Source organism: Sinocyclocheilus rhinocerous, unplaced genomic scaffold (assembly GCF_001515625.1).
Source record: "Sinocyclocheilus rhinocerous isolate Xijiao unplaced genomic scaffold, SAMN03320098_v1.1 scaffold697, whole genome shotgun sequence".
NCBI lineage: Eukaryota > Metazoa > Chordata > Actinopteri > Cypriniformes > Cyprinidae > Sinocyclocheilus > Sinocyclocheilus rhinocerous.
This window is the reverse complement of record NW_015664033.1, coordinates 2,077,701-2,090,082: the sequence shown is the minus strand read 5'-3', so window position 1 is coordinate 2,090,082 and position 12,382 is coordinate 2,077,701. Positions and strand designations below refer to the sequence as shown.

General features: G+C 36.9%; 1 protein-coding gene across 2 annotated transcripts; it reads right to left on the bottom strand.

Moving 5' to 3' along the window:
- Positions 1-701: 701 nt before the first annotated feature.
- Positions 702-12,019, bottom strand: slc25a39 (solute carrier family 25 member 39). Of its 2 annotated transcripts, none has more exons than XM_016540100.1 (12): positions 11,886-12,019; positions 9,784-9,893; positions 8,798-8,857; positions 7,713-7,763; positions 6,272-6,381; positions 6,116-6,183; positions 5,063-5,187; positions 3,941-4,114; positions 3,742-3,851; positions 2,602-2,683; positions 2,327-2,410; positions 702-1,673 (listed from the first exon to the last, which is right to left on the bottom strand). In XM_016540100.1, the coding sequence occupies exons 2-12, from the start codon at positions 9,878-9,880 to the stop codon at positions 1,555-1,557; spliced, it is 1,080 nt and encodes a 359-aa protein (XP_016395586.1). In that variant the 5' UTR covers positions 9,881-9,893; positions 11,886-12,019; the 3' UTR covers positions 702-1,554. The 2 variants fall into 2 exon arrangements, with proteins under 2 accessions (XP_016395586.1, XP_016395587.1); XM_016540101.1 differs by having other exon boundaries at positions 2,327-2,407.
- Positions 12,020-12,382: the final 363 nt, after the last annotated feature.

Genomic DNA, 12,382 nt, shown 5'->3' with positions numbered 1-12,382 from the left:
AATTTGAAAAAATAAAATAAAAAAATAAATCCTGTTCTGCAACTCTGAAAGATCTTCAAAATAACTTTGAAAATTATCATTTGATAGTCTTAATTTTATAATAGGTGCAAGTTGATGAGGCTACCATAAACAAAAATCTGCATATAAAAGGTCAAATGTGGACTTCCTCCTCTTCCGGTCTAGTTGGTTAGTCATGTCTCTCTTTTCTGATGCCTGTAGCTCAATCAGATAAAGTTAGGAGTCATATCTTCACTGTGATTGGTTGATCAGGGACCAATCAGTGACCAGGAATTGCTCATATTATAAAAACATAACATTTTATTGGTTTAAACAAAAAAAATCATGTGATGTCCATTTCAATGGACGCAGGGTCTGAAGGGGTTAATGTTTTGTTTCTTTGCGCTTTCTGTTGTTATTATAATTGGTAATAAATGACATGGCTGAACAGACTCCATATATAATATGCAAGTTCACATACGTCATAAAATGTACACCACCAAACCAAGAATAAGAAATATGCATGTTGATGTTTATGTGAAGTAACTCCTGTTGTGAGAGAAACACACACACACACACACCCTCATGTCTGTCGGTCTAGAAGAACAGACAACACACAACCTTCTCTCACATTCAGCCAGAAATGCAATCTATGACTAATTTTTGTAGTATGCTTCATGCATAGTGCAGTAATACACATCAAGTTTCTTAAAGGTATTTTATTAAATACAATCTGAGAACTGTAATCATTTCAAGTCAGCAGTAAGTTTTACAGCAGCTCATATCTGAACTAAATGCAGTGAACAAGTAGCAAACAGGGCAAGACCAGAGACCCATCCACTACACACTAGAACAATTAGTGCCTTAAAAAAAAAAAAAAAAGGTGCATTATATTCTCAATGCATGAAACAAAGCTATAAAAATGTTCTTGTAGCTATTCCCGAGTCCAGTGCCCATACAAAATACAAGTCTTTTACTTTAGGAGAGTTAAATATTTGCAAAAAAAGAAAACGATTACATAAAATAATAATCATTTTTGAATTTTTTTTCTTGCTGAAAATGAAGACACTGTAAAGCTCAGTATTGAGTAGTTTATCCATTCAGTCCATTTATCCACCGAGGTTTCTTCACCATGAACAGCAGAGGGCAGCACTGTGTCTTTGATAAAAGGGACTAAAGTCATGCATTGCAGATACAACAACCTGGATGTCACGTTCAACCGGCAGCCATTTCAATAAGTAGGGCATTATGGGGAGGTAGTGCTTCTGCCAGCATGCTTTGGTACTGTTACTTAAGGCATCACAGGGTTTGTGGGGAAATTGTGCATTTATTGATGCATCATAATGCACGTCTTTCATCTCAGATGCAAAGAAAGTGGTTTAAGTCTCACAGCTTTTATTCCTTGTGCCAGTCAGTAGGCACATCACCCAACAATTAGAGTTTTTTCAGAGAACTAACTCAACACTTGGCTAAAGTCATCAGTGTTTGCAGTAGCTGGCAAGGAGGAGTCTCAGCTTCCTCATCATCCTGGACAAACCTCTGGTCCTCTCGCTCATCTCAAAGTCCGCATCTCGCCTGATTCAGATTACGCTCCTGAAAGAAAGTTTTCCCGAACTCATAAGTGCTGATCATGACTGCACAGGCGGGAGCAACTTTGATCACTCTTGGAAGAAAACCTGAAAAAAATAAAAATAAAATAAAATAAAAGTGTGGTCCTACCCAAAACTAACAATACAGTTCTATGCATAAAATATATTATACATCCAAACAAAAAGCTATAAACTATAGTATTATATTACTACTGCATTATTAATTCTGACTAGGGCTGCATGATATTAGAAAAAAACTGGCATTGTGATATTTTGATTTTCTGTGTTTTATTGCGATATGAATTTTCACCAGATGACTTGAGAAGCTATATTTAGAAATACATAATTCAAGAATGAGTAGGATGATTATGTGGGGAGTGCATTTGCATAAAAACATACAACTGTACTTTACAATTACAGTATTAATAGTTGCATCTTAATTTCTTCATTTTCAAATGGTAAACCATCAAGCTTTTATTTTGACAGGGGCACACAAAAATATGCGCTGCTGAACACGAGCTACGTGTAAATGCTGCACTTCACTTTGAAACCGGTCGCGAATATGTTTACAGAAATAGCAGCCTGCGTGATTTGACAATGATGATTTTATTTCAATATATCGTGCAGCCCTAATCCTGACTTTCACAAACAGGCCTCTTTTAACTAATGTCAATCTGTAGTTTGGTTAGTAAAGTTATATAACTACTCTGACGTCACTATCACTAGATCTGAGAGCTTACCAGCAAACAAACCCCTGTATCCCATGTCAATCCAGATATTCCTCATCATGTTCCATGTGGAGGACGGTTTCTTCACAGAGACTGCTGTGAAAGGTCAAAATGTCGAGAAATTTGGTGCCTGATAAATGTAATTAAATCTAGTTTAGGTAATCAGCTCCGGATTGTTTTTAAAAGTGAGCCGTCACCTAATGACATCATGTGTCACTCAGCATGCAGGTTGCATTACTCCACTCTTTCTAATGTGTTAACAGGAGAAACTACAGAAGCTGCTATACCTCCGAGTGCCTGCATTTCTCCTAACTGGATTTGCCTGCGTGTTTTCACCACGTCAAACGGCAGGGTCAGAATTGCAGCGATCTGTCTCGAAAAAATACAAAATAAATAAATTATATTCTGATAAGCCAGGAGGGTATGAGAGACATAAATTTTTTATTAAAGGGGTCATACGATGTTTCAAAAAACACATTATTTTCCACATACTGTACATTGTTTCTCTTTGGATTTGAGACTTCAGTCTTTGCAACTTTACAGATCTTCTTTATGCACCAAGAGCTTGCAACACTTCAAAGACAAAGGAAAAATTTAAATCGCATCATATGACCCCTTTAATACTTTAATTCAACCAGGTTTAAAAACGGATTTAAAATGGCAGAAAAGACATGCATAATGTTATATAAAAACAAACAAAAAAATCTGTTCTTTTGAACTTTATATTCAAAGAAAAATATGATCAGTTTCCACAAAAATATTAACAAATATTAATTTCAACATTGAAAATAATAATAAGAGATGTTTCTTGATGATTTCTGAAGGATCGTGTGTGACACTGAAGACTGAAGACACTTGCATCACAGGAATAAATTACATTGTACAGTGTATTCAAATAGAAAACATTTAATTTAGACTGTAATATTTCACAATATTACTTGTTTCTGTATTTTGGTCAAATGGTAAACAGACTTATTTGGGGAAAAAAACATACAAAACAGAAAAAAATGTATCACTTTCTATATATTATTAATTTCATACCCAATTATTCTATTTTCACTGCAAAAACAATACATTTCAATAATGTTTTTTTTTTTTTTGTAGTAACATTAAGTATGTAGTATGAATATACAAAATTTAACTTGGCCATTAGTTAGATTTCAATTCAAAAGACCGGTTTCACTCATGTCCTATATTCATCTGGGACAGAAGTCGCCCCAGCATTTATTCTCATGCAAAATGCCCTTGTTGTTAATCAGTCAGGCCAGATAAGGTTATCACACTCTGCTCACATTGTTTTATCTTTCTCACCGAAGCTTTATGTAACCATTCATAAACTCCTCTATATTAATTTATAGCCATTGGATTCCTTATTTTAAAGTGTCAACAAGCCAACAATCATATCTGGCTTGAGAGAGTATACTCACGGCTCCTGAGACGGCCCCCGCTGTAAAACTGATGGTGAATGAGGTCTGTGGAGCCCTGTACCGCTCACACAGCTGTGCCTTCACTAGCTCATAGTTAAACCAGTACAGGGCTGAGGGGAAAACACAAAAACAGTCAAACATTGCATCTGGGGAACATCAGTTCAGCATCACGCTGTCAGAGAGTGTACAGGTCACTGACCGGAAAAGGGCACGTCCCGTAGGACAGTGGGTCCCCAGCCTCTCCAGAGAGATAACCAGCCGTCCTGAGTCACAGCCGAGCGGATACACACCATCAGCTCGCTGTACGGTAGCTTACGGGACTGCATCTTAGTCCGAACTAACTCCAGAGGGCTGATCACAGACACCGCTCCCACTGAGCAGCACAGAGAGAGACATCAATAACTCACACCACAGCAATAACCATCCAACAGAACACTGGGAAAACAAAACTAGGGATGCACTGATAGTAACATTATGCTTTTATTTTGTCTAAATACATTTAAATCAATCATTATAAATTCTAGAACTGAATTTAGGAATTGCGACATTATATGTACAGTATAAAAATCTCTTATTTTGCAAAAGATTTCAATTAACAGTGTACACACTACAGTTCAAAAGTGTGGGGTCAGTAAGAACTTTTTTTTTTGAAAGAAAGAAAGAAAGAAATTAATACTTTTATTCAGCAAGGATTAACCCAACAGTATCGACAATCAAAATTGACAGCAAAGACATTTATAATGTTACAAAAGACATTTTAATAAATGCAGTCCTTTTGAACTTCAACTTTCAATTCAAAGAATCCTGAAAAAAAAAAAACGTTAACATTGTTCCCACAAAAAAAATAAAAAATAATGCAGCACAACTGTTTTCAACTTTGCCATCACAGGAATACATCTCACATGAAATATACATTTAAATAGAAAACAGATATTTTAAAATGTAATAATTTGACAAAATTACTGCATTTTTTATCAAATAATTGAAGCCTTAGCGACCATTAGAAACTTCTTTCAAAAACAATAATAAATCTTATTAGAATCGCCAAACGTTTCAACGAACAATAGTGTATATATTTGTTATAATTCATTACTATTAGTAATATATACTAATATTAATATACAGATTTTGAAATGTTAGATGGCAGCAAATCTACATGTAAAAACAGGAAAAAACAGAAATAACAAATATCCAATACTGCCAATAACCAATATTGTACGTGTATGTGTGTGTGTGTGTGTGCGCGTCACACTCATATCATATTATGAGGATCATAATACACAGTACTTGTATGAGACAACAAGGCCAAGTAAATACTCACATCTTGCTAACCCTCCTGCTATGAGAGGGATATGGACCCCCTGATAGCCCATGTTGTAACGCAGGAAGTCTCGCAGCTGGTCGTAACAGGTGAAATAGATGACTGTGGCAGGAACCGCCATCACCCTTCAAACACAAACACACTCACTGAAAACAACTTGTGCACTGATTACAAATGTGTGTCATTCCAAAGATTGATGTTTGTTCCTATTTGCTGGTTTGTAAAACCATGCGCTCAAGTGAACAGACCCCAAAAAAAGGTTAATTACAGTGAACTTGATACAGACGTTCAATCATTAACATGTTATTTATACTAGGGCTGCACGATAAATCGCATGCGATATTTAATGCGCATCTTGTCAGTAAAGCCGTTCTGTAATCAGCGGTAAATCTCCATCACCTGCGTGCTTTCACATTGAGCAGCATTAACTACACAGAGCCGTTGTTCACTGACGAGCTGCGCAAAACCACGTTCATATTCGTGCGATTTTTGGCGCAGCTCGTCAGAGAACAACGGCTCTGTGTAGTTAATGCTGCTCAATGTGAAAGCACGCAGGTGATGGAGATTTACCGCTGAATACAGAACCGGCTTTCTGACAAGATGCGCGTTAAATATCGCATGCGATTTATCGTGCAGCCCTAATTTATACATTAACAAAGTCAAAGGGTCATTTGCTTGTACAGCGTCTCCTGCACCGCTATTCGGTAAACAGCATGACTACTGTCATTTTATTTTCAAATAATGACCCTTGTGAGGCGGTTCTTTTAATGGATCACTTCAATACACTCGAGTCATCTGTCTGAATCGGTCTAGAGAATCCTTCACTCAACGATCTTTGTATCCGTCAAAGATTTATATAATTAAAATCTGACTTATTTGAGGATCTGCACTTGTTAATAACACTGAACTTGTTCGATTAGAATCAAAGTCTTTAGACTGAGCTGGAGTTACAGCACACGATTTATAAATAGACAGTAGACACACAAAAAACAGGTGTTACGATAGCGCCTGTTTTTATGTAACTGTACACTGGCTTTATGATACTGCACTTACAGTGTGGGAGGAAGTCCGCTCCACAAAGACCTGAGCCCCTCGTTACGAGTGATCTTTACAAATGCATCCTGAAACAAAAAAGAGAATTAATCAAGAGTGTGTGAGATTACAAAAACTTAAGAGTCACAGTTTGGAAAGATGCGAATGAATTCTCACCACGGTCCCGCTGAAGTGGGTAGGGGTTTTGTACCAGCTGGAGCAGCTTGACATATTCTGACACACATAGACGTGGTCCATCAACCCGTTACAATAGAGAAAGCATTTCCCTAAAAAGACAGCCAAAATGAAGTAGCATGAATCTAATTTGCAATAATTTTGCAAATATATTACCAATGGACAAGTACCCCCAAATTACTTCGAACTGACTGCAGTGCTCAATTATAAAAATAAAAAATAAAAAAAAAAAAGATGAAAAGTTCTTTGTGAACTTTTATTTTCAATTTCAAAACACTCGATTTTTAATCTTGCAACTGGTTATGGTAGAATTTTAAACAGAAACTTTGTTAAAGTTGTGCACTATACATATTGTATGGGTTAAAGTCAGCATGAAATGACAAATTCATTTATTTTCTAAATGTATGTTATTGATCTGATTTGATGTTGATCTGTGCACAATTCATACATGCATATTATGTGCCTTTTTAAAAACAAATTAGCATAACTCAATCTTCCAGTAAAACGACAGACTTCTCTTTGGTGACAGACATATGCTGGACTTCGCCAATCATTTAGTCCGCTTAAACCCGGTCCCTTTCTTACAATTGACAGAAAGCTTGCATTCAGATCTGCCTCCATCCAATCAACAACCAATGAAGAGGCAATGAAATCACCGCCGTTTTCAATAATCTGTTTTACTCAAATGTATGTCACAATATAGAAAAAAGAAGATCTGTTGCTTCTGTTACCTTGCAACACTGCCAGGTAACAGAAAAAACAAAAACAGAAGGAAAAGAAACAAACTGCCTATGCGGTGTGCAACCTCAATACTCTTGGACTGTTGTACAGACCTACAAGTAAGCAAACATGTGATGCATTGACATGTGGGTTTCCAAGAAAACTTATTTTCCGATAATTTAAACAGATTTGGCGATTAGAACTGAGGTCTTAGATAAGAGGTTCTATAAATATTAGCGACCATGGCATTGACCATGCATGCCGCGAAAGTTGAACCAAATCCAGCCTTGGCACAAACAAGCAGTCTTCTTACTATTTCTGGACATTACACAAGACAGGTTCAAGGTAGGTCTACCTGACATGGATCTTAGTCTCCTAATTATCCTAATGAGTTCTGTTAATGGTCCACTGCTATAAACATTTACATACAGCAGAGTAGACCTCGGAAATATTTTCTGAATGCATTTTTTTCCATCTTGTTGGGGTATTTACATATGTGCACATTTGTCATGTCTGTTTGCAATGTGACCTTGGGTTTAGCCCTTCAGAGATGTGGTATACAAGCCAAAATGTTGTCCACACTATGTGATTTAGTTGTTTTGCGGAGTGCGTTTGGAATTCTTTGAGTGCTGGTTATTGAGTGTTAGTGAAGCGAGCTTCTGGGCTTTGGGAGGGGACCATGCAGTTCACATACATTACTCACATTTTGAAGGGCGGATGACCCTAGCCCAGGGCCTTGACTCTGATGCTACGGCTACAAGAGAGAGAGAAAGAGAAAGACATCTCATAGGCCTCATGCTGCTTTGCATTTGCTATATGCATTGTGTTATCAAAAGCTAACAGACTACCATTCAAATGTTTGGGGTCAGTAGACTTTATATAAGAATAAATGAGAAATGAAACTTGTTATCCAGCAAGGATGCATTACTTTGATCAAAATTGACAGTAAAGACATTTATAATGTTCTGAAAAATGTTTGTTTGAAATGCTGTTCCCACCAAAGAATATTCACCAAAGAATCTTAAAAAAAAATATTAAGCAGCACGACTGTTTTCAACATTTATAATATGATAACTGATAATAGATGTTGTTTTCAGCACTAAATCAGCATAGTAGAATGATTTCTGAAGGATCATGTGACTCTGAAGACTGAAAAATTAAGCTTTGCCATCACAGGAATAAATTACATTTGAAAATATATTAAAATAAAAAAAAGATACTTTAAACTGGAAAAATATTTTACAGTATTACTGTTTTGTTTAATTTTTTATCAAATAAATGCAGCCTCGGTGAGACTTCTTTCAAACACATTAAAAATCTTAAGAATCCGAATGACAGTGTAGCTTCATTTTTGCTGGTAATTAAAGCTGAAATCATAAGCCATTTGTATGTCAATGTCCCCAAAACATTTAAACACTGTAGTGCTATCAAAACTTTGCTTTGTTTGGATTATGACCGACACAACATAGCAAGGCTGATACAACCAGTGGTGTAAGTTTGGAGCAGGACTGAGTTTAGCAAGCACTGGCAGACCAGCATGTTTTTAAGAAACCTGTTTGAAATCAGTCACTATTTTTGCTATTCTAATTGGTGTTGCTAGTAGCACAGAAATTATTCACTTCATCTTTAAGACGCACATTTTAGCTAAAAACGTAAGCGGAGCAAGAAAATAAAAACATTGATGTTAAACTGGTGTGACTTATATCATGTCTAGAGTAAATGCATGAAGTTCACCGTTCAATCACCTGTCATTCTTTCTGTGAAAACTTAAGAGTTTCATATCTGTACCTTGATAGAGGGGAGTTTGCTGGGCTTGAAGTCTGATCTTCACTACATCCAATGGTGTGACTGCAGGGAGAGAGAGGGACAAAGAGAAAAAGTATAATTTTGTCTTAATTAAAAAAAAAAAAAGTTAGCATTTTCATTCCATCTATAAAGTATAATGCTTGCACAAGCACAAAGCTTCCAATGTCAAATTAAACTATAAAACTGTCAACCCTACTTTATGAACACAATTATATTCCCAACATTCAGTATCATTCCAAAGTTTAGTGTCAGTAAGTTTTTTTTAATGTTTTTGAAAGAAGTTTCTTATGCTCACCAAAGTGACATTCATTTGATCAAAAATACAATAAAAAATGAAATATTATTACAATTTAAAATAACTCAAACATTTCTTATTATCATTTCTGATCAATTTTTGGTCACTTCTGATCAATTTTATGCATCCTTGATGACAAAGTTTTTTTTTTTTTTTTTTTTAAACGACTGACCCCATACTTGAAGGGTAGTGCTTAAACTATAAAACTGTCAACCCTACTTTATGAACACAATTATATTCCCAACATTCAGTATCATTCCAAAGTTTAGTGTCAGTAAGTTTTTTTTAATGTTTTTGAAAGAAGTTTCTTATGCTCACCAAAGTGACATTCATTTGATCAAAAATACAATAAAAAATGAAATATTATTACAATTTAAAATAACTCAAACATTTCTTATTATCATTTCTGATCAATTTTTGGTCACTTCTGATCAATTTTATGCATCCTTGATGACAAAGTTTTTTTTTTTTTTTTTTTTAAACGACTGACCCCATACTTGAAGGGTAGTGCATGTATGTTAAAAAGAATCATGCACATTATTTTTGGGATTTCTGCAAACACACAAAAAAGAAAACATTATGCTAAAATCAGACAAATGCAGCAAGTGATATCACAAACATGTTCAGAATTTCTACTGAATAGAGATATGATTGTGCTGATTCTTCTTCTCACCAAAAAGAGATGTTAGTACAGCCCCAGTGCCAGACGCCAGCATCTGCTGCATGGGTGTAATAGCAGCCGAGGGCCTGACCGCGGGCCCTTCCCCCATCCTGCCGGCCCACCTGAGAAACACAACAGAGCGCTCACGTTATACACGCATGTTTAGCTTACATTTATTTTCATGGTCCTGTTTTATAGCTCCTATCATCAGGGAGACCTGCTGATCTTCTCAGTCCTCTGAATAACAACGTAATGTCATCTGCTACATTCATGCAAAAATGTATTCAGATCTTAAGAGAAAGCAACCGCTAGAGGCAGTGATGATCATAATGGCTAAGCAATAGTGTACTGATATCTTATCTATTGAGCACAGAGCCGTGGGTGGGTCACCCTCCCCTTAGCCTATACTACACCCCTGCAGAGGCCAGTAAACTACCTTATAAGAAACAATTTAGCATGAGACTTTGACCGACACCAAGAGTGCAGCCCGGATGCATTCACCATGCAATGTGTTCAGTGTCGAAGATTTGGGTAGACTTACAGGGATAGTTCATTCAAAAATGTAAATTCTGTCATCATCTGCTCACCCTCATGTTTCAAGCCTGTATGACTATTTTCCACTGAACATAAAAGAAGATATTTTGAAAAATCTTGGTGACAAACAGTTCCGGTTCGCACTGACTTTCATTGTATGGGGGGAAGAAAATGAATCAAAACTGTTTGCTCGTCAACATACTTTAAAATCTCTTCTTTTGTGTTACAGAGACTCCTACACAAGACATAAGGAAATAGCAGCATACTAGTAGAGGGAAAAAACAGCAACACTTGTGGACTGGAGAATTTTAATCATTAGACTGGTATTACCTCCTACAGTACTGACAAAAATGCAAAAGCTAGAGCAAATCACAGCTTTAGGCTACCGACACAGAAAGGCAAATCCATATGCAACTAACTAAAAGATGAACAGAGCAGATATTACTCATCAGTGAGCACAATGTCGATCTTCATGTTGCCCTGATGCATTTATGAAGCACAGGAGGCTGCTGCTAATACGCAGTCATATATTTCTGCTGCAATGCTGTATCTTTGATCAGTGCAAACACCTCAATCTATCTCATGTGTTATGAGACACCAGAATAACAGCTGAAGTGCAGTCCATCATCTCCAGAGCTGCGAAACAAACCCCAAACAGCACTTATCTCACTCTTTCACATCCCTTCATTTAAAATATCATCAAACACAACAACTCACAGATGATGCATTACAAATAATGCTGCATATACATAAAAACAGGATTGTTGAGACAATGACTAGTTTAAAAATGATTAGTTGGGGGAAAAAAAACTATCATATCCACTTTGAAAATAATCCGAGACAAATTTATAGACCTTACTGAATCATGACAATCTTAATTCAGTAAAGATCATGTTCCATTAGGATATTTTGTAAATTTCCTACTGTAAATATATTAAAACTTAATTTTTTATTAGTAATATGCATTGATTCCAGATTTTCAAATAGTTGTATCTCTGCCAAATATTGCCCTATCCTAACAAACCATACATCAATGGAAAGCTTATTTATTTAGCGTGCAGACGATGTATAAATCTCAATTTCAAAAATTACCCTTATGACTGGATTTGTGGCCTATACGGTCACATATTACATTAAAAGTAATAGGCCTGAAAATGTTATGCTGCCATCTTTGAGCCAAGAAAAACAGCCGAAATTCAAAAACAAAGAACAAAACGTGCCGTTTACTCAAAAGAAATACAAGTCGAGGAAGTTGACCAAATCATGGGTAGCTAAAATTTTGCCCGTCCAGAAAAACAGACTATAACTGGCCTGGTTACTACTAACGTTACTGGTTACAAATAAAATGAAACGATTGCAGAAGGTCATGATGATTAGATAACCCTCGATTACCCGTGCGGTAACGACTCTCCTCCATCAGCCCAGTTTCATTAGCTGTGCGCTGATCGCATTAAGCGCAATGGCGCATGATAGCACATTATATCCAGAGCAGTGATAGCAACTGAGCGCTTTTGAAGCTAACGGAGCAGAAAGTGTAGTGTAATCAAGGAGTACGCGAGCTGCTCGTGCAGATAACTCACCTTTTGTCTAAACCGGAGGGTTTCCGCGCATCGGTTCGGTTCGTGCCATTCTGAAGCGAGACTGTCTCCTCCGCCGCGCAGTCGGGAGGCTCGGGGCGTCGGTCTCAATGCGCACAGCGTCAGCGTCAGCGTCAGCGTCGCAGCGCAGCGGGTCTAAATGAAAACGCACCGCGCTCCCTGGCGGCCGCTCTGGTGCCAAATACACTAACGGTTGAGGCGGGTTGTTTTTGTCATGAAGCGAGAAAAAATGGGCCAAGTCGTGTCACGTTTTACTGAAGATGTCCTCTAGGCAGTGAGAACTATAGAAGTAGGTAGGAGTAAATTTAACGCACCTATTTACATTTCTGGATGTCTGCCATGAACTGAAATTATAGACCAATTTAGAGTCGACGTCACAGTTACGTCACTTGCAGCTGCGCACGCAGAAAAACACTGGGAACAAGTGGAGATAAATCCATGGAATAAAAGAAAAAAATAGTTTTGTGCCTTTTGATGTC